This window comes from Hydra viridissima, unplaced genomic scaffold (assembly GCF_058129835.1).
Source record: "Hydra viridissima isolate aposymbiotic clone 2 unplaced genomic scaffold, HvirCarnegie_v1 scaffold_10, whole genome shotgun sequence".
Lineage (NCBI taxonomy): Eukaryota > Metazoa > Cnidaria > Hydrozoa > Anthoathecata > Hydridae > Hydra > Hydra viridissima.
The window spans coordinates 4,861,814-4,888,052 of NW_028324309.1; the positions used below are offsets into that span (position 1 = coordinate 4,861,814).

The following is a 26,239-nucleotide window of genomic DNA, read 5'->3' on the forward strand; positions in this document are numbered from 1 at the left end:
TTTTTCAAGAGTTTGTTTGCATAATTTTTTTTAATTCATCGACGCACACTCCCATTCGTTCCCGTTTGTTTATTGCAGCTCACGAATCAGTTCGCAAAAAAATTTCGCACGTGTTTTAAAAGAGAATATCGAAAGATATTTCAAAGAATTTTCTGCTATTAAACCCACACGCAAATCTTAAAATTACTGCTACTACTACTAACTACTAAGCCACTACCAAGTTAAAGTCAACACTCGGCTCACTTTGGGAAATGTACTATTTATATTCAATAAAATTATTTGCAATTTAAAAAATTTTAAAACTTAGTCATTATTTTGGGAAAAATAAAACCAATTACATTTTCATGGTTCCATTTAAGTATTGCGAAATAGGACAGAACCTCGCTTAAAATGTTATTTTCGCGTCTTAAATTTGTATAATAACAACAAGTTTGCCATTTTTAAATGTGTTTGGAAAAGGATACTTTTTGCGATGTTTTATAATATAAAATAATAATTAAAATCTAATACGGATAAAGTATTTATATTAGCCATATATTTTGCTTTTGTATTTATGGTATTATCATATTATATTATCTTACACAACAAGTATATAAAAAATCTTTTTCAGACTGAATTTAAATATTAAAAAATGAATGCAAAATGTGGATCTGGGAAACCAACAAGAAAAAGAACGCATAATATTATAACTAGACATGAAAGTGAAAGATATGCTGGGCAACCAAACGAACTACCTGTTAGTGACCTTCCAACATATAAACAGACTATTAAATATGCTTATAAGGTCGAAAAAGAAATGATTACAACTAAAAAAATTGATTCTCCTGCCATAGTTTTAAAAGTAAGTGAAGAAATTTTAAAAATTTGGAAAAAAGTGAATCCAAATCTTCCACTTATGAAGGAAAAACCTCTAAGAAATAAGTTACAAAGAACATTTCAAAAAGTAATTGCAGCTGAACGATCTAAAGCTTCAAAACATAAAAACAGTGTTCGTTGGTTGGAAAATAACCTTTTAAAGTTGTTTGACATATCAACATGCAGATGTGAACTTCCTCTTTTAAATTGCGATGACAGGTTTGAAGTTACATTTTCAAAAAACCACAATATTAAACAATATGTTTGTTCACACAAATTTGTGACTAAACTGTCAACAAATTTTACAGCTGTAAAGTTTTTTTATTTCTTCTCAAATTATGGCATTATATTTTATTATACATATTACCCTTTAGAAATGTTCGATGCAAGGGTTGCACTAACAAGCACTATGTATGTCTCTGTGAAGAAAGCAAACAGGTGACTTTTTTTTTTGTATAATTATTTTTTATGCTTTTTATTATTTAAATACTTTCTCTAAGCTATAAAATTTTTTTTTTTAACTTAAGGTTCCAGTTCTAGAACGAGAGTATTTAAAGGATCAAAAAGTTAAGCGAGGGCCCTTTGGAACTTGGCAGATAGGCCAAATTGATAAGAAAGAGACAGCCAAGATCGCAAGAAAAAAAAGTAAGGAGAAAATTTATTTAACAAGTGACATGGCACTTCATTCAGATAATGATTGTATCAGTGAAACTTATGATGTAGAAATAGATAATAATGATGATTATAAAAATCAAAACCATGAGTTTTTTGCAAAAACACTGTGTAAAAAAAATTACACAGATTTAACTAACATTGCCAAAGCTGCTATCAGGTTCGAAGTTAGTGACGCTGCAACATCTGCCATAGCAACTGCTACCTTGATAGACTATCAAGTTATAACTCAAAATGACAGATCACAAATTATCACTGAAAAAAAGATATTTGATACTAAAAAGCGTGTTTCAACCATGATTAGTGAAAAACATAGTTCAGAAGTTTTTCATTTAAAAGTCATTGGAGTAGATAGTAAAAAAGACAAAAATACATTAGCACATATATTAGGATATGATCAATATGCAGAACCTATTATTAAAAGAACAGTAAAAGATGAACATCACTTAACTTTTACTGCAGAAAGTGGACCTTTTTCTAAGAAATATTTAACTCATATTGAAATAAAAAATGGAACAGGAATTACAATGGCAACTGAGACTCTAAAAATACTCAAAAAATACAACAGCATTAGTAGTTTGGAAGCCATTGTTCTTGATAATACTTCTGCTAATACTGGTGCAGATAATGGCTTAGTTGTGACATTAGAAAAGCTTTTAAACCGACGAATCCATTTAATAGGATGTGTACTTCACCAAAATGAGTTACCACTTCGCCATGTCATAGCTGAAGTAGATGGTAAAACTAACGATCCAAAGAAATATAAGGGCCCTATTGGTCAAAAAGCTTCTGCAAGTGATTTGCATGATTTACCAATAATTGATTTTGTTCCAATTCATTCAGAGATTGATTCCTATGTAAACTCTAATATTTTATCTGATCTTAGTACAGATCAACGTAAACTTTACGAGTACTGTATTGGAATATCTAAAGGCTTTATATCTCCAAAATATTCAATAAAAAAACCAGGACCTGTTTACCATGCCAGATGGTTAACTCTAGCTTTAAGAATAATGATGGTTTATGCAAGATCGAAGAATCCTACAGATGAGTTGTGTACAATTACAAAGTATATAGTCCAAGTATATTGCCCCATGTGGTTTGCCCATAAAAGGTCTGGACTTTATAAAGATGCTCCTAGACTTCTTCATAAGACAATAGAGCTTGTTAAAAATCAGGCAGATAATATACAGCAAATTGTTTTTCAAAATCTTCAAGGAAACTCTTATTGCTGTCTTCAAGAAAACTTTTTATATTCTATGTTGCAAGATGATGAAAAAGATATAAGGGCTCAAGCTATTAAGCAAGTTTTGCACATAAGGCAATTAAGAGAAGTAAGTCCTGAAGTCAAACCAAAAATCAAAGCAAAATTAATTATGCCTATTAACTTTAACGCTTATACATGGAGTAGTTTAGTTGATGTTTCTTTAATTGAGGTTGAACCTCCAACTTCTATCCTAATTCCATCATTTGAATTAGAGAACGCTTTGCAGACTTCTAAAAAACCTATTCTTACAGATTTACCCAACAATTCACAGTCAGTGGAAAGGTCCGTGAAGCTAGTATCAGAGGCATCAAAGATAGTTTATGGTCAAGTAAAGAGACATAATTTTATTCTAACTAAAAACCAAAGCAGAGCAGAAAATAAATGTAATTTATCTAAAACTGATTACTTTATACCTTTTTCATGAGAAAATGTTTTTTTTTTCAATTTAATTTAGATCACATACCAAAGTCAGAGGGCATCCTTGACTTGACTACTGTCAAGAATAATTTTTTTAAAAATAGCAAACCTCTCTTAAACTTAACTTTGAAATCACCCCTGTGCAAAAAAACATGTTGAACGCAGTAATTTCAGAAATAAGCAGGGGCTAAGGCAGCCAGAAACAAAATTTAAATAAAAAAATAAAGTTTTAAGGAGGGGGGGGGGACTCTTGCCCCTCAGCCCTCTGTTTCTATCTCAGTGTTTAAGATTATGTGGTGAATATTCATTCCATAATATTCAAATATTCTAATGGAATGAATATTTGTATCAAAGTTTGTACTGAAGTATAATAAATATTAAAAATGCCATAAAAATGAATAATTCATTGAAAACAAGAGAATACTTAAAAACTTTAAAACTATTTCCCAAAATTGCTCTTTATCCAATAGGTCTTAAATTTTCAGGATTGTCTTAGAATAATATGTACAACAAATCCCAAAGTGAGCCAATATGATCTGAGAAAAAAAGTACATTTTGGTAGTGGCTTACTAACTACTGCTACCGTTACTGCTACCGTTACTGCTACTACTACATTTTTTCGACTGAATTTTAAAATAAAAAATTTTAAAAAAAGGCTTTGTTCATCGGGTCTTAAAAAGAATTTATAGCGAAATTGAAATTTTTCAAAATTTTAAAAGAAATTTTTTTATTTCCATACTTTAATAATTAGCTCTTATATTGATAGATCTAAAAAGAGAATTTGCTTTAGAACTTAGCAGTTATATTATCTTATAAATACACTTTTTAACTGAAAAGAACCATAATATAATTTAGGATAATCATGAAGAGAGTGTCACGTATGAATTTAATTCAAAGTTTGGCAGTTATATGATTGATTTAACCAAGGATGGGTAATTTTAGAATAATATTCATTTGCAACTTTCTTAATGGCAAATTTTATGTTAATTTTTTTTAAAAAAACTGATGTTTTCTGTTATAAAATTCACTCCAACGAGTCTTGATCTTTACAAACTGAATCAAACATTTTAATTTTAACTTTATAAAATATTGTTTAGAAAAATCCACCAAGGATTTATATGGATTAAGAATTATGAAAATGACAAGCCTTTTATTGCTAAGGTAATAAATGTATGGAATTTTTTGGATTTCCAGGTGTATTAATTTTTGATTATGTTTTCTGCAAATTATTATCAAAGTGTATGCTTAAAATAGCATTTTGTGATAATAAAAACGAACTTACTGTGTAAAATTGTAAAATACTTCTAAAATACATCACAGAACTAGGATTGTCTTAAAATTTCTTCAACATGTTCAAAACTGATCTTTAGTTGATTATCTTTTAATTAAAAGCATGTACCTGAACATTGCTATTATCATGGTAAAGTGCGTGGTGTTGAAGCTTCTAATGTTTACATCAGTACTTGCAGTGGAGGGTTGACGTGAGTACCATTAGAAACATATTTTTAAAACTCTAAAACCTTGTATATTTTTTTGTTCTTATTTTAAATTCATGTCTAAATTTATCAGTAAATCAACTTTTTTTTAGTGGAGATAATCCACTTGGTCCCATGAGATGTAAAAATGGTTTCTATTTTTCTCAATATAATTTGAGATTTATGCACTTAAATAATCAATACGTTTAGACAATATTAACTTATGACAATTAATTTTTATTTCTTATACAGTGGAACAATTGAAAAAGGAAAAAGGAGGCAAGACATTATCCCCAGTGTAAGATTACTTGTATTGAAAAAAATATTTATATCTGCAGCTATTTTGAAGGTGTTTATTATACTATCCATTTACATAGATGAATGGCAATGAACATTATTTGATCAATGTTGATGGTATAGTTCAAAGTTTCTCAGATAATCTGCAAAATTTATCTTATATTGGTGAGAAAAGATAATGTATTATACCTTAATGTTAGGTGTCAACTTCATTATAGAAAAGCCTAGATATATAAATACCAGATGTTAAAACCTAATGATCATTTTTACTTTTAAGATTCTATGTTCTTCTTAAAATATAAACATTTTTTAAAAACTTTTTTATAGACCATGACATAGCTCAAAAAAAAAAGATACATAGTGCAAGATTCCCAAGGAGTTTCTCTTTACTTAATGTAATTCTACAATTAATACTTTGGATCTGATTTTGTGTGTTTCAAAGCAGAAGTATCTTTCCACAAAATAAAATTAGAAGCTGTAATAAATTTTTGTTTAAAATTTTTGAATAAATTTTATTTTGTAAAAGTTTTGGTGAATACTTATTTTTTAGCTTCCGATTGAACTAATTAACGTTGAACAGCAGTACCTTTCTTATATGACAAGAAAGGAAACTCGATATATTGAAATGTTTGTTAGCTGTGATCACAGAATGGTACTGTCTGTATTTTGTTTTTAACTTTCTGCTTCATTTTGCATTTTGTTGAGTTTACCAAAGATTGAAACAAATTTAAAAAAAGTAAATTAAATATCTTTAAAAAGAATAATTTATGGAATATTTATATTAAAAATTGTTCATAAATATATACGTAACAATCAAAAAAATAAAAATTGTATTGAAAATTCACAGGTAAATTATACTCTAAATATAAAAGTTTGAAAAAAACTCAAAAGTTATTCTTTGAAAAAATCAGAATAATTATTTTTATGGATTTTTTTTTTTTGTGTGTGTTTTTAAATGTCATTTTTATATTCCAATGTAAAACACATTCTCCTTCTAATTTAATTTCAAGAACACATTGATTAGATACTTTTAATATTTATAAAAACTAAATTAAGTAAGTTGTATCACCATTTAATTCACAGCACTATTTATATATATTAAAAACTATATTTATATAAAACTATATTCGTTTAAAAACTATAATCTTTATACATGCTGATGGCATGTAACAAGTATAACTTCATTTTTTTATTAATTATTGTCTGTTATCAAGTATAACTACAGTTTTTTTTTAATTTTATTATTTGTCTGTTATTTATTTTTTTTTGAAGTTGTTTAGGTACAACAATGATAGCAACTTGCTGATTGAAAGAGTTTTAAACTCATTTGCTCAAGTTGATAAGGTTTGAATATACTCATACATTTTTCCTTAGTTTGCTTAACAAACCCTTTCTTGCTGAGGTAAAAAGTAACAATTTGTGAAAAAAAAAAAAAAAAAAAAAATGTGTATATGCTAAAAAATAAGAATTTAAAAATAAGACTTTTAAAATAACTAAATAATTTGCATGTCATTTTTCTTTGACTAATTTAAATCTTTACCCTAAAAATACTGACACAATTTAAATTCTACCCAACTAAATTATAGTTTCGAAGAAAATATTTTCAGCTATCTATGCTACTTTACAATGTTCATAAAAACAATTAGAAAATGTTGTTTTTTTTCTTTCCTCACTGGTTTCCACAAAATTAATGTAAAAACTTCAAATATTCTTACATTTTTGTCAATTACATCTAGTATATCAGTTTTAGTAGCCAATGTGTATGAAAATGTATTAAAATACAATATTTTTTGTTTGTTTAAAAAATAATTTGTCTAAATTTTAGCTAATATTATTTAAACACCATGGGAACTTTTATTTTATAATTTTTAAAATTTTTTTTAGGCTTATCAAGCAATTAATATACGCTTGATTATAGTAGCAATTGATATACAAAAAGACCAGCCTTCTTTTGCACGATTTGATAAGGGTGGTTCTGAACTGTCATCCTTTAAAAGTTATGTTAATGACTTTATAAAGAAAAATTCTGTTTTTAAAGATGTTCATTTTGATGATGCTATGTTTTTGAGGTTTGTTTTTTTTGAAAAGCTTTTAATAAGTTTTGATATGACATATTGATTCTGCATTTGGAAATTATAACTTATATCTCTTTGTGTTGATTTGTCATATTAGTATAGTTTTTTTTTTTTACAAACTTTTTATAAGTTTTAATATGAAATAGTTAATAGTTTTGTGCTAAGAGAATATTGTTGTAAATGTCAAATTTTTTTTTTAAAAAATTTGCAGCCTCACTTTCCAAAACAGTGAGTCAAATGATTTGATCCGGAACATATGTCTTACAAAGTTAAGAGCTAAACTTCTTATCAAGACTGTAAGAATAGAATCTTCTACAATTAATGTTAAGAATTTAAAGTTTGCTTTGATATTAGTAATGATTTGTGTTATTGTAAAGATGAGATTCATTTGTTTACTACTCTTGGACTCAACCACAATCTTGCACAGTAATGACTGGGCATAGAAAGCTCAACACAAAGTCTCAAACCAGTGTTGTTTCACAATGGAAATAAACATCCATCTTTGCCTCTATGGTGTAGTCAAGCCATTTAGATAAAAATGATAGTTAGGAAAGAAGCTTTTTATTTTTAATCAACTGCAAAGACAGTGTGTTATTGGCTGTTAAAGCCTAACTTAAAACATTGAAAATTAATTTAAAAAATTTTAACTTAAAAATGCTCTCCTGAACAATTTTATGTTTAGCAGTTAGAATAGTTTTGCATTAAGGGAGCAAACTCACAGACCGTGTTTTTATAACATCATATAAAGGATTTATACCAAAAGGTATAACATCATTTTATAGTACCACAAAAGAAATATAAATAGTAACAATTTTTACATTGGGAAATCAGTTTTTTGTTTTACAATATTGTAAACAATTTTTGTTCTACAGAAAGTAATTCTCCTCAAATTGTTTCATCCTTTATTTGTTTTTTTTTTGTTTATTTATTTTGCTTTTTGTATTCTCCTTAGAATAACTTGCTGTGTTATTATGTCAGCAAATTTAGCTGATTAAATCTATTTTAGGTAGCTGTTCTAGTTGATATAGATAATGATTGTATAGGCAGTAAGTCTCTACAATCACTGTGTCAAGTAGGCTAGCTGTTATGTTAAGTGCTAGGTGTGGATTCTCTATAGAAACTGATTTTTGTATTGTACTTCATTAAAAATCAGCCAATCTTTTTACATAAGTCAACAAATCACATAAATTGATTTTTAACTCATCATAGTACATCATACCTAGTATTAGATCATATAAGTCACAATAAAAGCTTCTGATGGACGTGAATAGGATTTTTGATAGCACTGTCAACTTACTGAAATGGTTTAAAAAAAAAAAACAAGGTGCCATAACACTTTCTGAAATTTGCTTCAGATATAGCAAAAGTGAGATCTAGTTAGGTTTCTGTGTGACCTAACTAAATCTCAGTTTTGCCATATCTTAAGCTACTTCTGCTCTAAATGCAGAACAAAGTTACAATTTCCATGCATTATAACTTTTAGTTCCATGGATAAAAGTGAGTTGAATTATTTTAATCTTTCTACAGCATTCATTTCTCATAAAAACATTCCAAGATCCTCAATTTAAATCACACTGATTACCCTAGCATAAGTACAACTTATAGATTCTTATTAGCTGCTGAAGAAATGAACCATTCAAACATTAATATTACACTTGGAAAAATTCAGTTCAATGCACTAACCTCTGTGTATGAATAGTATTTTAGACAAGATGTTTTATGATGTCTTTAAAAAGTATTCCAAACAAGAGATTATTATAATTATCTCTTGAATTAACCTTTGGACTTATCATCTAATTTAATTAAAGTTATTAGCTTTAATTAATTACAAGTCACAAATTGTTAAAATTTATAAATGTCTGAACTTAATGACTAAATTTGCAAGTTCAGTGCTGCATTAATTTGTAAATAAAAATTGAAAGGAAGCTAATTTTTTAAACATCTATGCTGTTAAAATGATTCAAGCTGTTTGTACTCTTTTTTATTCAAACTTGATAAAACTTCATAAGGTTTTCATATATTGGCAGAGCAGATTTGAACTGCTCTGAAAATATTGGATATGTCACTTAAGGAAAAGTCATTTTAAGCTTTGGCATTTTTAAAATATTTTTGCAATAATAATGAAAATGTAAAATTTTATCCTAAACTGGATTTTGTTAAGGTTATACTACGTGCAGAAACCAAATCATAGAAAAATATTAGTTAACAATTTATTAACTAGTTAAACGAGATAAAGCTGTTAACTATCTTTTTTCTGTGATTAAGTTTCTCTATATAGCCTAATTGAATTTGAATAACCCAAATTAATATTTACACCAAAACTGCATTAACTTAATACCTGTGAAAAAATCATTTGGCATAAATGAGTAATGATAATCTTATTACAAAGAGTACTTTTACATATTTTGCATTTTTCCTGATTTTTTTAGAAAAACAAGCTTTTTTTAATTTTCGGAATTAAACATGCATTTTTAAAAAAGCTTTGAAAAATAGATTTCAGCCAGAGAAAAAGAAAGTTGCTAGAAAATTTAAAATTAACAAATAATAAAAAATATTTAATATTATCTGTTTTTTCTTTCTTTTTTTTTTTTTTTTTTTTTATAGTCATGAAAGTTGGTCTGATAGCTTGGGGATGGCATATGTTAATTCTATGTGTGAAGATGATGCTGTGAGTGTTAACACTGTAAGCTGCTTCTATGTCATTTTGTTTATTTTTAATGTCTGCTATAAAATGGTAACTTTTTTTATGGCTTTCATGTGTAATTTGAGTGCTGAGGAGGGTGTGATTTTGCTATCATCAGTTTAAACAATATTAAAATTAATGAAAAAAAAAGCAATTAGAACTAACATCTAATAGTTGCATCTTTTTTTTAAAGTCATATTTCAATAAAAACTAAATAATTTATCTTTATTATTGAATTCATTACAATTAACCCCATCAAGGTTATCGAATTTATTGAACCAATCAATGAAGGTTTTGTAGTATTATCTTTACTAATTTCTTGTAATAAGGTTTATTACATTTTCAGTTGTAATATAAAATTATAGTATTTGATTGACCTCCCAATATGACCATTCTTATGATTTTTTCCAAAAAGAATTTACATAAATCTACTTGTAAATAGTGAGAAATAAGTTTATGTAAATAATGGCTGATTTAACCTTCTTTATAATTTCAAAAATTACTTTTTACTATTCTATGTTATTATTTTTAGAAAATTTTTAGTATGGGTTTCCCTCAGCATAGTAAATCATTAAAGAAGAAAAAAAGATGACTATAACATCATAAATGCCATCCTTATATTAACATTAAAATCCAAAAGAAAAAAAAGAAAAAAATAATTGATGGAAGGAAAAAATATTTAACTTTGAAAAAAAACAAAACTTTAGCATAACAACTATGAAAAAAGGTTACAAAATATAAGTATCAGAAATATAGTTTATTAACTATTAATATTTTACATTACTATTTTGCTAAACTTGTTTCAGACAATTAACTGCCACCTATAGAAGTTCATCAACATATTAGTGAAAAAGCTGGTCCTCTTGTTGAAAATCCAATTTCTTTTTTGCCAATGGTTTTTCTGAAGAGTCACGGAACTCCCAAGTAATTTTGGCCTGTGTATAAGATCAAAGTACTATATAACAATAAAATGAGTGTTTTTTTGAGATAAAAGATGACTTCTTTCAAAAAATTAAATGGCACATCAATTTAATTTTTTTGCAACACAATATTTTTTAAACCATGGTTTTAACTATATCTATTCAATAGCAAACTGCAGATTTTACACTTTTTACTACTGATTAGCTTCATGTTACATATCAATTGGTGCCTTTTTCCATGTTAGTTGGTGCCTTGTTATATATATTAATCAATTACTTGCTAGGTCTTGCAAAACTTGTAGCAAGGCACGAATTAATGGTAAACAGTGATATCATTGAATTTTACAAATAAGAAACACATTGTGGTATACCTAAAAAGAATTGCCATTAGCAATTATTTGCTATTGGTCTACCAGCCATTTTATGTATTAATGTATTTGATATATCTATAAAAATACAATTTTAAGGAAGAGAATATTTAACTGTTATAATTAGGACAAATGGCAACTATTGTAGCAAGAAATGTAGGAAAAAAATGCTACATTTAATTTCTCTTAACTAAATATAAAATTTTCTTCTTACATTTTTTTCTGGATGTTAAAGCCAATGTTTAGGTGACATTTTTAATGTTATTACTTTTTTTCACTTTCATATAAAACTTAAGTAAACTCTTACCTTCTTTCAACTTTATCATACAAATTTATCTTACATGAAACTGTTGTTTTTATAGTGGGACTATAACAGCATAAGTGGTCCAACTTACATACTTGGTCATGAACTGGGACATAATATGGGATTTTATCATGATGATGGTTTGTAAATTAACTAAAAATAGTTATGATAAATTTTTAATTCTTAATTTTATCTATATAGTTTAATCTAATTTGAACAAGTGATCATGATGATTTAAACAACTGATTTAAATAAATGATCATGTCTAATTACTATCAAAAATAACCTTTCCTGTATTGTGAACTACATAGTTGCATCACAAACTGTGTAATTTAAATGAATAAGATTCATATTCAGATGGTGATAATCATGATAGTTTGTTTTAGAAACTTGCACTTGTTTAACAACCAGAGGATGTTTCATGGGGAGTTCAAAGTAAGTTCAATTTATAAGCAAAATGATATGAGTCTATAACAAGTTACAAGGTTTCTTTTGAGTGATCAAATCATCGTTTGAAAGAAAAAATTAGGCACATAATAACTATGTAATCCTTTAAGTAAAAAACTAAATTGATAAATCTTTAAAAATCTCCTGAATTAAGTTATTAGTCAAAAGCAGTTTATCATTTAAAAAGCTTATTTGTAAATAAAACTCTATCCATAAAATTATTTTTATTACATGCTATTTTCAAGATCAAGCATACCAGGTTTTTCTGATTGCAACATGAACATTTACAAAATAAACACATACCCCTGTCTGTCAGATTATCCTTCTGATGTAAGTATTTTAGTTATTTAAAAAAGTAGCTTGTATATACCACTTTTTAAAAAAATGTAAATGAATTGTGTTTTTTAGAGGGCGACATCATTTTTATATTTTCTTACTTTTGCATCTCAAATGCTTTTGGAGTTTATTTATATGGAGTTTATAGCCTGAATTTTTAATCAATTATTTATTAGCATGAATTCCAAGTTCAAAATAGTCCAAATTCCAGCAAATTACTATTTGACTCATTTCTATTCTATTGATATCAGTTGTGTGATTTAACCTTCTTATAAAACTCAAACTTTGAGCAAAGATGCAACAAGCTTTAAACAAATTAAACAAGCTCAAAGTTTGATTTTTGTAAGAAGGTCAAAGCACATAACTGATATCAATAAAATAGAAATGAGTGAATTAGCTACAAAGTTCAATTTCCATTAAAAAAAAAAACTTTAAATAAATTTTAAAAAATACTTTTAAAACATTTCATGAATGTGTATGTAAGTAATATATAACATCTATAGAACAATATATAGCATATATATAGCATATATATATATATATATATATATATATATATATATATATATATATATATATAATTTATATATATATATATATATATATAAATTATATATATATATATAATTATATATATATATATATATATATATATATATAAATATATATATTTATATATATATATATATATATATAAAATTTTTGAAAATAACTTTTTCATTACAATTAATGTTTATAGTCAATAACAAAAGTTTGTGGCAATGGCATAAGGGAAGGTGACGAAGAATGTGATTGTGGAACACCTGAGGTTTGAATAGAATGCTAATTTTGAGCAGTTGAATATTTTATTTTAAATTATTTATAGTAAGAATAATTATTAATTCCTATCTATTTTTTTTTGCATAATTTTACTTCTATCTCAGATGTGTGCTAGAAATGGTGACAACTGTTGTGAACCACACAGTTGTGTTTTGAAAGCGCATGCTCAATGCAGTTATATTTACAATCCAGAATGCTGTTCGAGTGAATGTCTTGTTAGTGTTAATTTTTTTTTAAACATTTTTATGTAGTATTGATAAATTATGTTAAAGTAATTATGGCAATTCAATTTGTAGCAATAAAGTTTACCAATTTACTAAAATCATCTTTCTTATCTACAAACAATTTTTTAAACTAAGTAATTTACTACAACTGCCTTTAATGTTAAAAAGAGCTTGCTATTAAATGTAACTTCCCTTCATAATTTATTGAGCAACCTTTTTACTTATCATGTTACAGTATATTTTTAAACATACTTTACATATTTAAATTTACAAGTTGATGCATAGTTTGTGAGTTAAATGCTATATTTAGATATTTAAAAGCTATAATTGGATATTTAAATGATACGTTTGGATATTTTTCCCAGTCTTTTTTTTCCTGCTCTTTTTTTTCTCTTCCTTTTAATATTTATTATTAATAATTGACACATTTACGCTATCATAGCTGTTAATAAACTATTATAATTATATATTAAGAATAAATTATCATAATTGTACGATTAATCATGTTCATTTTGAAATTAATTTTACTTTTATTTCATAAAAAAAACTCAAACTAGTTTTAATGAATCTTAAATTTTAATTGGATCATTTTTTTAAACACATTTCAAACCTCCATCTCACATAAATTGATTTTTTTAATTAGATTATCCATTTTTATTGGTTTTGTAAAATCTTTTGTTTACCTTAATGTAAATATTCCTTAAGAATTCAACGGGTAACCCATAGAACTTCATTGAAACCCCATGGATCCCTATTGAGCCCCATGATTAAACCATGGCTTTTAATACATGGGTTATGTTGCACGCTTAGGGTTTCATGGTTACGCCATGGGTCCCAGTTTTTAGTCCATGGCTTCCAATTGTTTTCTTATAAGTCCCAATTGTTGCACAAGGGGTCCTAATGAGTACACCATAGGGTTCATTTGTTAAAACCATGGAAGTATATTCTTATTTACTTAGCCGTTAAGGGTTAATTCAGTTTAAATATACGCAAATGTAATGTTGATTTTTATAGTGTTTTTATACCAGTGACTGTGTATAGGCTTTATTATCTATGTTCAAAAATGTTTTGTGTATTACTTTACTTTTAATTGGCTCCTAACTGTATACCAAGTGTCCAGTTGATATATATACTTTTTTTGTATCAATGATTCTTTTTGATATGTTTAAGCTTTTAATTTTTAAAAACATGAATTGTTATAGTTTTGGATATTGTATATAAAGTTGTATATGTCAATTCCAATTTTTTAGTTTCCAATTATTGTTTTTTAATTTTTATTGAACATGTTTATGAACATGAAAATTACTGATAGCTTTTTTTTTAATGACTTGTAATGTTGCATGTATTTGCAGTATGCATATACATATACAAGGATTAAATATTTTACTGAAGTTAAATTGTAGTGTTTCATGTGAATTATAGCTACTGTTTTTTCAAACGATTATAGGATTTGACAACATCTAAATTGGATTTCATTTATCTCATTCCATGATAGCATTCTATGAGAAAATCATGCAAAAAAAAACCATGAGATTTCAATTAGTATTTGGAAAACATAGTAAAGCCCATGGGAAAGCAATAGAATAGCCATGGCCCATAATGTTCCCAATACCAATTGAAATACCATAGGTAATTTTCATGGGTTTTTCATGGAATTATTTTGTAAGGATACCAACAGAACTTTTTTAGATAAAAAATGCTATTAGGTTAATTAACTTAGGATTTTTATTTTTGTATATTTATTTTTTAACTTGAGATATTTAAAATTGTAAATTTGTTTTTACAAGATAAATGTTTGTAAGTTTTTTATGTATAGCATATACATTGTAATTGTATATAATTTACTATAAGTATAAAAATTTATACACTTTACATAAAAATTATTTGATTTTCAGTACAGAAAACAAGGGACTCTATGCAGGGAATCAGCTGGAGTTTGTGATTTGCCAGAATACTGCAAAGGAGATAGCCCATTAGTATGTGCATAAGTTAGTGTTAATAACTTTATGTAAAATACAAAAAGTTCTAGTTTGAATTAAATAAAAAGTTTAAAAATATCAGATTTCTAAATTATTTATTTCATTTTATGGATTATTTCTTGAAAATTAAAATATTTTAACAGAACATTTTAATTTAAAAAAAAATTTTTTATGTAGAGTAAGCAACAAAGTTTTAAATTTAAAAAAACTTTTATATTTGAAAGATAATTTAAGTTTTTAAACTAAGCTCATCTTTAGTCCACTAGAATTCATTTGCTAATTGAAGATATGTAACATGCTTAATGTTAAATTGCAAGTGTATAAATGATCTTTAAATTAAATACTTTTTGGTATTTTAAAGTGTCCTGCTGATAAAACATTGCAAAATGGATTTCCATGTAGCAATAATGTGAAGGTAAACTATTTATTTTTAAAAAATGACTTCAAAATACTAAATTTCTCATTTTACTTTTTTTTTTAAGTGCACTTTGTAAATATTTGTTAGTTATTTAATTATAAAATATTAGCTAATTTAAATAATATTTTAGCAGGAGAATTTTTCTAGATGTTCCTTGGGCCTATTAGCAATAGTAACTCTGTTTCAAAACTTTCTCCACAAATATCTGCAAGGTACTTGAAAATAATTCCAAAACATTGGATTGAGGGAGAGTATCCTGGCTTTAAACTTGATGTTCGTGGGTGCCCAGATACTGAAGGTATCTAAATGCTTAAAAACCCTTCATTCTTAAGTCTTATTATTATTTTGCTTACTTTAAGTTATGTGAAACTGCAAAATTTGATTAAAAGCTGACATCTCTCTGTCTACTATTCAACATTTTTTTATTATTTTTTTTCACAAAACAAACTTCTTGTATTACTTAAAGGTATCCAAAAGTAATGATGTAATAAATTAAAAAAAATAATAAAAGAAAAAGATATTAATAACTTTTATTTAATTAAATGTATTTTAAAGTTGTATTCTCTCCAGATACTCCTTGAATGTCTTTAGCTATTCTTCTATGGATATTTTGGCAACAATCTCTGTAATCTGCTTTTTTAGACGTTGTAAAGCTTTATTGTCAGTCAGGTGTTGCTTGATTTTGCTAAAAAGCTATAAATTACAAGTTATGAGGTCTGGTTAGTACAGTGGATGGTCAATTATTGAAATGCCCAAATTGTTCAGATAATCTTTGACTTTTTTGACATGGGGCTTTGAATTGTCATGAATGATTTTCTTGTTTTTTGATGTCTGATGTCAGTTGTTGCTTCTCAATGGGACCACCATTTGTCTGCATTGATTTTGCAGACAAATGGTGGTCCCATCGTGAAGGATTCTTTTCATGGTAACATAATAATGTTTGAGCTTTAAACTAATGTAAAAAATTATGCGGGTCATTGTTGATGAGTTGCCTCACAGTCTTGATTTTCTGTAACATTGTTGTTGTAACTGGTACCTCAGAATAGTTTTGGTTTTTGAGGTCTTCAATGCTGTGTTTAAACTAATTAATCCATCATCAAATAGTCATGTACAAAGGAGTGCCATATGGATATTATAAAGATGGATTTTCCTGGCTGATTTTCCCAGTTCCAAATCCAAATCCAAAATGTATGTTTGATAAGAAGATTTTTCCTTTTTTTTTTTGAAAAAGTTTTTTTTGCTAACTACTTTTGCATGAAAGCTTTAAAAATAAAACATGATATTCTTTTTTTTGGGACAATTAAATTCTTTAGATCATTTGATGTAGTACTTTGAGGATTTTTTTTTTTTTAATCAAACATAAACAAAATTTTCATTACTTCTGGATAAAAACATACTAGAAGTTGTTGAACATTTTAAAACTTTTGTTATAAACTTTTGTCAAACTTTCAATGTTTAAAAACGTTATTGTATCAAACTGTTTCAGTAAATCAGCTAATCCTTATGTTACCATATTATAAGATTAAATAAATTGTCACATTGTAATGCAATATTTGTTACTTAGTCTTACATAGTGAAATGTATTGGATTCATAGTGGCAATTGTATGGATGCAAAAGCGTTTAGAATTTCAAAGAGAATTCTGAGCTGAGTATCAGATTTTAACTCCTATCTTGTTCAGAAATTACAAAAGTAACATTTTAAGAGATCTTCAACATTTTTTATTCAAAAGTTTTATCCAAAGGAGTTTTTTTTTTCTCTTACTGAAAAATGGTTTAAAATTTACAACCATTTACAAGTTCTTTTTGAAAAGAAAACTGATCGATTTTAAGCTTATAAAGTTGCATACTTCTTTAAGCTTATTTCTTTTAATCATTGTTGTATAGCTACATACCACAACCAAAATGTATTACCTTATAATATTGCACTTCAATATTATTCTTGCTGCTGCTGCATGAAATTTTTATTAAACTAGCTTTTTATAGATTTTATATTAAAATGCTGGTGTTTATATGTTAATGATAGTATTAATATTATTACTAAACTTTTTGTTTGTGGTAAGATTTTATCTTTAAATAAACATTATGCTGTTGTACCAAGTCATTATCTGGAACTAAGTGAGATGCTTGTGGCCTCTGGATTTTGCAAAAAAAAACAGTTTACAAATTTTTTAATTTAAAAAATTTGTAAAGTGTTTTTTTTTTTTCTTTAAAAAAAATAGAAAATTTACTGAAACCTTAATTAAGCAAACTCTTTTGTTAAAAAATATTCTGAAAATAAAAGAAATAAAAAAACTCAGTTTGATTAAATTCAATTGACAAAAAAACTCCAACCTTCACTTCGCCAATCAACTCTACATCTCAAAATGTCGTTAATGATGTTCACTCCTTTTAAGCTGGGGTAACGCTGAAAATTCTAGTGGTTGAATTAAACAAAGTATTAATGATATAAATTACTCTGAAAAAAATAAAACACTCTGAAATGTAACAATTGTAACACTTTAAACACTAATTGTTCTATGTAACAATTTCTAAAACATTTTTGCAATCATTTTGTTTCATTTGTTAAGTGTCTGTTTTGTTTTTAGATTATATGTTTTATCCGACTTCAATTACAACTGCTGCTTTATTCTACCATACTCCTTTTTGTATCTCACCACAAATAAATTATTGCAGTAAAGCAGTACCTGATGGAACTGTTCTCAAGTATATTGACAGAGATGGTCACTCTGGTCATTGTGAACACAATTATATGAAGTTCATATTTGCTGCTGATGGTTCTTTAACCCACCATTGTAGTGGTAAGAAAGTGTGCATTAGTTCAGACAACATTTTAGTTTTAAATACAACATGTGCAGTTGAAATCCCAAGATTCAAGCATACTAAAGTAAGTGAAAACAAATTGTTTTCTAATAATTTTACTTATGATACAATTTTTGTGAAGTTTTACATTAAAAAAAATATCTTTCCAATCAACAAAAAATTCCGGTATCTCTTCTTACTTCTTACTCTTATCTAAATTCTTATCTCTTATCTTATTTAAACTAAATGCCTTAAAATATTTACAGTGATGATTGAAGTATGATATATGATAGATATAATAAATTTAAGCAACTTTCTATTTTAAACTATTGAAGTTTTAAAATTTCTTTAAGGAGTATACACATAAAGAAAATAAATTTTCAATAAAAAAAATATGCAACAGTGGACCATTCTCAATTTTATTTAAATGGACTTTTTTATAAATGGTAATAAGTATATAAATATAAATATTTTTTTATTATAAAAACAGTTGTTACAAAGTTCTTATAACTTATGCTATAACTATGTAAATTATATATATGTTACAGTTACATAAATTGCATTATGCTATAAATTATCTTATTAGAAATCATTATTTTATAGTTATAAAATTATGTTATTTTATAAATTTTGTTGTTGTAAATATGTAAATTATGTTATGTTATAACTATACAAAATTCTAAACTGACCTGAGCTTATATCTAAACTGACTTTACATGTACAAATTGTCATCAATTTATTCTGTAATCAGAATTTTTTAGGTCTAGAAAAATTTTTTCTTAATTTTTCTTTATTCTTAGGAGGGTTCTCTTCAGCACATGCAAAGTCAGAAATGTGTTCGATGTGTTGCAGTTGGTGGTAGCTGGCCAACTCATGGATGCAGTGCAGGGTTAGAAGCAACCTGTGTTATGACTTATTTACGAAGAGTGATAGTCATGAATATTTTAGGTCAATTTTTTTTGTATTAGTATTCTACTTGGTTTTTTTTTTTTTTTTCTTATAATAAAATTAAAAAAAAAAACAAAAACAAAAATCTCTTTTTTTAAAATTCAAGGAAAAAAATTACCCTATTGATTTTTTTTCTTGTAGAATGTGATGTACCTTTGGGTTTGAGCAACAAAGCACTACCAGAATTATCATACTCAGCTGGAAGTTTTTACAGCAATGATTATAAACCATCAAATGTGGTTCCTGAAAGTAATGGATGGCGTTCAAAAGAGAAAGGTGATGGAAGCTGGCTTCAAATTGACTTTGGCAAGGTCTGATTTTTAAAATAAGGTTATTAGAATAGGGCAAATGGGAAAAGAAACTTAAACTTTGCTTTAAAGTTTTGTTCTTTTGTTTTTGTTTGTGTAATATCAAACAAAATACAGAACAAAAGTTTACCCTGAAGTTTTAGTTTCTGTTAATTAAATTTATTTAGTCTAATTATGTTTATTTAGTCTAATTATGTTTATTTAGTCTAATTATGTTTACTTAGTCTAATTATGTTTGTTTTTTTATTAAAACTTTTTAAACTAAGATTAATTAGTAATCATCAGATAAAGACATTAAATTACTTATTAAAAGTATGTTAGTATTTACAGATTTTTAAATATGCAGCAATATGGAGAGGAGCAAAAATACATTTAAAAAAACAAAAAAAGTTTTTTTGTTGTTGATAAATTTAACCCTTGAATAAAAATACATGCACTTTAACCTCTTTTCTTTCAAAATTAATTTAAATGTAATTAAATATTTTGAGATTTCTACTCAAAATGTTACCTTTTCTTCTCAGATTGTTTGCATTGGAACTATTCAAATGATTAAAGTGCCTTGGGTTAAAATAACAGGTTATGTTCTAAAGTATTCGCTAGATAATATCTTGTGGTTGGACTACTTGGAAAGTGACCCAACTATGAAGAAGGTAACTTTTTATTTTCAAAATAGACTATTTTTAGTAAAAATTTGGTTTTAGGTAATTATATTATCTTCATTTATTACTTATGGGTATTTGAATTTGTTAGTTACAAAATAAACTGTATGCGTTTTATGTAGCATACAGGGGCCTTTTGTTTTGCTGGAATTTGTGTTCCATCACTCATTGATCAATGTCGCAGTTTGTGGCAATTAGGTAAATACTTTACATCTTTTGGCAACAGCAAAAGTTTTTTTAGGATTTTCATTTTTAATTATATTTGAGACTTTTTAAAAAAAAAAATTGTAAATTTTAATAGTTTGATTTACAGTTAACACACCTTAATGCATTGAAAACCTAAATAATAAAAAGTAATTAGTTTGAGGTGTATTTGTGGTTAATAAATAAATTTTATTAACTGTACTATATGTATATATATGCTAAATCAGACCATTATTCAAAATCTTTTTACATGTTTTGTTTTCAAACTTAAATATTGTAATAATTCTCTTAACATGAATCAAAGATGCAATGGTTGCATCTGATAGCTGTTGGAATAACCTAAATACAAATCTAGAAGGATTTGGAACATGTTCTTCTATAGCTAATACTTCTTGCTCCAAAAGGTCTTTTTTTTTTTGGTTTATTTAAAAAGTATATCCATTATGATTTTTTTATTTACTTATTTTTTTTAAACTTTTCTTTTTAAGAATTCCTAATTGTGATTTATTAGAAATTTATTTTTAAGAAATTTTAATTTATTAAATTTTTTTTTGTTAGAGACATTAAGTGTGGACAGCTTCAGTGCAATGCAAGGCAAACAATTCCTGTTCGTGTTCCAGGTTATGGTAAAAGTTACAAGAAGTTTTTTTATGAAGGACAATCTTGCAGGTTTAATTTGTTTCTTTTACGAAGGACAATCTTGCAGGTTTAATTTTTTTCTTTTAAATACTCCTATTAAATTAAATATTGAGGTTTTAGGTTTTCATCTTAATTTTTTATTTTATTAGTGGAGCCTCTATCACAGAAAGTGAGCAAAATGGCCTAGGTATGGTATCAGATGGTTCAATTTGTGATGAAAATAAGGTGAGTAAGGCTTTAAGATTTGAAATCATTTGTTTACCTGGTTTGTTGATAAAAGTTAATTATATTTTCCAGTTTTGCTATAAGCAAGAATGTAAATCATTAAATGATCATGGATTCAAAACTTGCCCAAATATTGATGGTAAAGAATGTTCAAAAAATGGGGTAAGGTGGATTTTTTTTGCTTGTTTGTTTTGATCAAGTATTTCCTTTTCTTAACAAAGTATATTTTTATAGTACTGCTCATCTGATGGAGACTGCGTTTGCCATGGTGGATACAACCCTGCAGACAATTGTCAAACAAGTATAATTTCATTTTTTGTTCTGTTATTTTGGTTATTTTATACAATTTTTAACTCCACCATATAAAAATCATGTAACCATGGAAAAACACACAAAAAAGGCAAGAAATTAAAAAAAAAAAAATCTTGGTTTTTTAAATTTACTTTCTCATGGTAATAGATTTTGTTAAATCTATCAAAAAAAACTTGGGTGTGTGTGATATCAAAATGCCACACCCCCTTTGTTTCTCCGCTTTAAATAATGTTTTATTAAACCATAAGCAATTTATACAACCAAATATATTTTTAAAATGAGATGTAAGATCTATCATAACTAATATCTGCAACCTATGAAAATAACTCAACTTATTAAAAATAGCATTACTTAAAAATATTATATAAAATAGCATTAACTAGTAAATAAAGTATTTTTATACTTGTATTTCCATAAAGAAAATTTTTTTTTTATATTTATAAAATAAGAAATTTCATTTTACTAACTTAGTATGATTAGATTCAACTGCAAAGAAAATTATAATAATTAAAAATGCAAAATTTTATAAATTCATTTATCATCAAAATGAATTTAGTAGTTAAACCTCAAAATAAGATTAAAAAAAAAAATTAAAGTACATTCAGTAAAAGATGATTTTCAGTATTTTATTGTTATTGCACTTTATATTTTACAGAGCTATACCCAATTAATGGTGGATGGAGCAATTGGTCTGAATATACTAAATGTACTAAAGGTTGTGGAGGGGGTTATCGACAAAGGTATCGATTTTGTAATAGTCCAACAGTTAAACATGGAGGAAGTGATTGTGTTGGTGTATCAAAAGAGGAATCAGTATGTAATACAAGTCCTTGTCCAAGTAAATAAGTTTGATACTTTTTGTTCTTTTCATTTTAACTTATGATATGAGGTTAAGAAATCGTGATGGCATTATTTTAAGAGCTCATTAACCTTTAATTTGATGTCAGATTTTATGTATGATTTTATTGTTCTACATTTTACTAATTTTTCTCAAATTAATTATATTAAGTTTTAATAAGGTTTTATTTTATAATTTAGTTGCTGAATCATGTAAAGCCATAAAATTGCTTCTTGAAAAAAATAACCAACCATTATTTGATGGCTTATACACCATTAAAACTACTGAAAATCTCTATTTAAAAGTTTATTGTGATATGACAAGAGATGGAGGAGGATGGACTCTTATTGTTAGTTCTCATTCTAACACATGGAGCAACGCAAATATTTGGTTGAGAAATATGGATCAACCCGATCTGTATAAAGATTACTCTATACTTAAGCTTGCTAATGAACTTAAATCAAGTTATAAGATTAAAGATTCTGTTTTTAATTACAGATTAGAGGCAAATGAAAGAGGTATCTGTTTGAAATATATTTTGATGTAAAAATAACCTCTCATTTTTTTTAAATTACAGTTGTTGAAAAAAATTTCTTATAAAACTTTTTAAAAACTTAAAAGTTAAATTAGGTAGTAATAAGAGAAAACAATATTTCAATATATTTTCAATTTTAATATTTCATTATAATATTTCAATCTTAACATATAAGAATTCAGTATTAAATTTTAACAATGACCAGGTCGTTGGGGTGGAGTTTTTTCTGCACCATCAAAGTATAATATATCCTCAACTAACGTTGGTCAAACAAGTGTGGCTCTCCTCAAAAAATTTGATGATTGGAACTTTTCTTCTCACAGCATCCAGCAAAGACTACCATATGTTTCTGGAAACACATTAACAACATCTGAGATTGTCTCAAATGGTCATGGAGACTCATGGGGTTCAATAACTGGTTTGTTAAAACTAAATTTTAAAAATATTTATATCAATATGCAAAATGTAATTTACAAATGTGATTTACAAATGTGATTTACAAAATGATTTACAAAATGTGATTTAAAAATAATGCATTTGTTATATTTTCTTGGAATTCTTGAAAAAAAAGACCTCTTATATTGAATAGGCAATAGTTGAGTAACATTTATGCAGCATAAATATAAAGTAAAAAAAGTAAAAAAAAAACCCTGAATTTCAGAAATCATTTTTATGCTAAAAGTTTGTTTTTTGTTTGGAAAAACTTGCTTATTATTTTCTTCTCTGAAAAACTTTTTTTTATCAGATTACATTTTTTCATTTTAATACCTAAGAATTTTGATCAGTTTTCATTAAGCAGTGAGTTTATTTAACAATTTTATTCATATTTATGAGAAAAATCATATTGAAAATGCATATATCCATTTATCATTTTCTTTATTTACAGTATTTTTAATGAATTAATTTTTTTTCTTCTCTTTTTTTAGATAATCAATCTAATCTGCATGTATCCAAGTGGATTCAAGGTTCAATGAAAATGAGCTATCCAGCACATGTTTGGTTAGTGTAATTAACATTTTTTAAATAAATTTTTGCATATCTTAATTTTAATTGATTTTTGATAAGTACACATTAAGATTTTATATTAGTAGTAATCTGTAAAAAGATATTGTATTTAAAGATTCCTGAAACTGCTATTTATTAATTACAATCTTTATTTATTATTTTAATCATTAGGTCACTTAATTTTTTTTTGTTGCTGTAGGTATTGGGTGAGGGAAGGTGATTTTAGTTTCCCTGCATCTTGTCTTGATTTATTTTTTCGTGGCTTATATGCTTTGAAGAAATATCCAAGTGGTATATATGAAATAGAGCCTACACCAGGATCAGTTGTAAAAACGTACTGTGACCAAGATCGTCATGGTGGTGGGTGGACTTTATTGACAAATATTGTTTCAAAGAATTGGACTTTGGAAAAAATGAAGCTTTGTCAATCTGAAAGATTATTGACAGAAGATTTTTCAATTACAAAGTACTTAGAAAAAATGAAAATTAAAGATCTTGGGGAGGTGACCAATATTAAATTAATTCTAAAAAAAATCAAATCTTTTTAATTTGAAGCTAACATATTAAAACTTTATATTTTATTAAGAAATTTTACCAAATCATGTTGGAAGCAGACAGTCCTAATGAGAATGGTGGCATTTTTGCTTTGCCAGTTGAATATGACAGTGCTTTATGTCCTTCTAAAACTTTACCATTGATCTTGAAAAAGTTTGGCGTATGGAATGTTAATCAGGAGAATATTGCAAAATTTCCTTTATGCACCACTTATCACAATGGAATTTTAATGTCTGCTAATTCTATGGTATTCGTCTTTTAAATTTTTAACCTATCTTTTAAACAAGTAGAAAAATAATGCTAAAAGTAAAAAATAATCATTTTTGTGCTTTTGGCCTTATTTTTCTATGTTTTTTTTTAAAGTTAGTGTTTGCATTTATTTTATTAAACTTTAAATTTTCTGTAAAATATTTGTGTAGTTTTAGTAGCTTTTGATTAAGCTCAAAAGTTTTTAATATCTAGTTAAACAGGAAAATTGCTTTTTGGATGTTAAATTATTCTTTAGAAAGATGGAGATGAATATGGAGTATTAGTAGGTAAAGGAAAGTACATGATGGTTCTTGAAAGTCCTTCTTTTATTAGAGTATGGATTCGAGAAGGAGGAAGGTAAAAGTTTCCTAAATAGATCAACATTTTTAAATCTTAAATCAGTTTTTTAAGTTTTAAAATTTTTTTCTGTTCTACTCACTTTTGAAAATATAGTTATTTTTGATATTCTTTAAAATTCAGCCGGTATTCTTGCAATGATTTAAGAGTGCATGGTCTTCATAAAGGACAAATGTATACTGATGGATTCTACATGTTAACAGACAATCAACCCGTTTATTGTGACATGACCACTACTCCAAATGAAGGCTGGACTTTAATAGTCACATCAGCGTCCAGTGGTTGGACAGAAGAGCAAGTATTTGATTTTTTCGCTAGCATTATTTTTATATTTAAACTTTGTTCAACCTCAATAGAGATTGGAATTAAGGTTACAATTGTATATATGCTTAACTGTAGATTTATTTGCGAAATTCAAATACACCTTCATTATTTGACAACTTTTCTATTCTGAGCAAAGCAAATGCCATTAAAGGCTTATCCAATGGTAAAACCTTCAAATATATGCTAGATGCCCAGGAGAGGGGAAGATGGGGAGGTATCTGGCAATCGCCAAAGGAATATTCGTAAGTCTTTGGTGTAAATACTTATTTTAAAACTTTTTAAAAACATTATGATTACTTTGTTTCAGATTTTATCAAATCATTTTGTTTTATTGTACCATTTTTTATTTTCTTTAAATTTTCGAAGATTGACTTCCTCAATATCGCGCAAAACAAGATTTCTTAAGCAGTTTGATATTTGGGATAACTACACATGGTGGAAAGGACCACAACCAAATCTTCCATGGATATCTAAAGGTAAAGAAGGTTTATTAATTACAAGCCGGGAAGATGTAGGTGGTTCAATTATTTCTAATGACTCACTTTATCGCCCATCTGAGTGGATCCACAATGAGAAAACAAATCCTGGAATAATCTGGTACTGGCTAAATGAAAATGATTGTAACAGTAATTATAAACCAGGTAAGCTTCTTTTATTTGTTCGATTGTATGCTTGTTTACAATTTCAAAATTTGATCATAAAAATGCAAATACTTTAAAGCTACA

The 26,239-nt window shown here is 26.5% G+C and overlaps 2 protein-coding genes across 5 annotated transcripts in view; both read left to right on the plus strand.

Annotated features, from left to right (window-relative positions):
* The window catches only part of LOC145192795 (uncharacterized), a 34,648-nt gene that overhangs the window by 3,107 nt on the left and 5,302 nt on the right, over window positions 1–26,239 (plus strand). For 2 of the 4 annotated variants that reach the window (XM_090065730.1, XM_090065729.1), the window contains 38 exons: window positions 4,067–4,143; window positions 4,309–4,372; window positions 4,604–4,692; window positions 4,939–4,984; window positions 5,064–5,148; window positions 5,311–5,378; window positions 5,534–5,635; window positions 6,256–6,327; window positions 6,868–7,052; window positions 9,663–9,741; window positions 11,392–11,473; window positions 11,720–11,768; window positions 12,026–12,110; window positions 12,856–12,924; window positions 13,040–13,150; window positions 15,055–15,135; window positions 15,500–15,553; window positions 15,704–15,854; window positions 18,143–18,441; window positions 19,157–19,304; window positions 19,446–19,615; window positions 20,134–20,262; window positions 20,394–20,469; window positions 20,780–20,879; window positions 21,034–21,144; window positions 21,264–21,339; window positions 21,412–21,501; window positions 21,574–21,640; window positions 22,307–22,489; window positions 22,690–23,007; window positions 23,230–23,442; window positions 23,951–24,023; window positions 24,229–24,532; window positions 24,616–24,831; window positions 25,090–25,190; window positions 25,314–25,488; window positions 25,590–25,756; window positions 25,881–26,155. In XM_090065730.1, coding sequence (XP_089921856.1) covers window positions 4,067–4,143; window positions 4,309–4,372; window positions 4,604–4,692; window positions 4,939–4,984; window positions 5,064–5,148; window positions 5,311–5,378; window positions 5,534–5,635; window positions 6,256–6,327; window positions 6,868–7,052; window positions 9,663–9,741; window positions 11,392–11,473; window positions 11,720–11,768; window positions 12,026–12,110; window positions 12,856–12,924; window positions 13,040–13,150; window positions 15,055–15,135; window positions 15,500–15,553; window positions 15,704–15,854; window positions 18,143–18,441; window positions 19,157–19,304; window positions 19,446–19,615; window positions 20,134–20,262; window positions 20,394–20,469; window positions 20,780–20,879; window positions 21,034–21,144; window positions 21,264–21,339; window positions 21,412–21,501; window positions 21,574–21,640; window positions 22,307–22,489; window positions 22,690–23,007; window positions 23,230–23,442; window positions 23,951–24,023; window positions 24,229–24,532; window positions 24,616–24,831; window positions 25,090–25,190; window positions 25,314–25,488; window positions 25,590–25,756; window positions 25,881–26,155 — 4,840 coding nt within the window. Of the gene's footprint in view, window positions 1–4,066; window positions 4,144–4,308; window positions 4,373–4,603; window positions 4,693–4,938; window positions 4,985–5,063; window positions 5,149–5,310; window positions 5,379–5,533; window positions 5,636–6,255; window positions 6,328–6,867; window positions 7,053–9,662; window positions 9,742–11,391; window positions 11,474–11,719; window positions 11,769–12,025; window positions 12,111–12,855; window positions 12,925–13,039; window positions 13,151–15,054; window positions 15,136–15,499; window positions 15,554–15,686; window positions 15,855–18,142; window positions 18,442–19,156; window positions 19,305–19,445; window positions 19,616–20,133; window positions 20,263–20,393; window positions 20,470–20,779; window positions 20,880–21,033; window positions 21,145–21,263; window positions 21,340–21,411; window positions 21,502–21,573; window positions 21,641–22,306; window positions 22,490–22,689; window positions 23,008–23,229; window positions 23,443–23,950; window positions 24,024–24,228; window positions 24,533–24,615; window positions 24,832–25,089; window positions 25,191–25,313; window positions 25,489–25,589; window positions 25,757–25,880; window positions 26,156–26,239 lie in introns of those variants that run through there. The other 2 variants (XM_090065731.1, XM_090065732.1) reach the window with 2 other exon arrangements.
* LOC149882742 (uncharacterized) lies at window positions 207–3,624 on the plus strand. Its single transcript, XM_090065740.1, has 3 exons — window positions 207–1,074; window positions 1,230–1,293; window positions 1,383–3,624. Exons 1-3 carry the CDS (start codon window positions 632–634, stop codon window positions 3,216–3,218), a joined length of 2,343 nt encoding a protein of 780 aa, XP_089921866.1. The 5' UTR covers window positions 207–631; the 3' UTR covers window positions 3,219–3,624.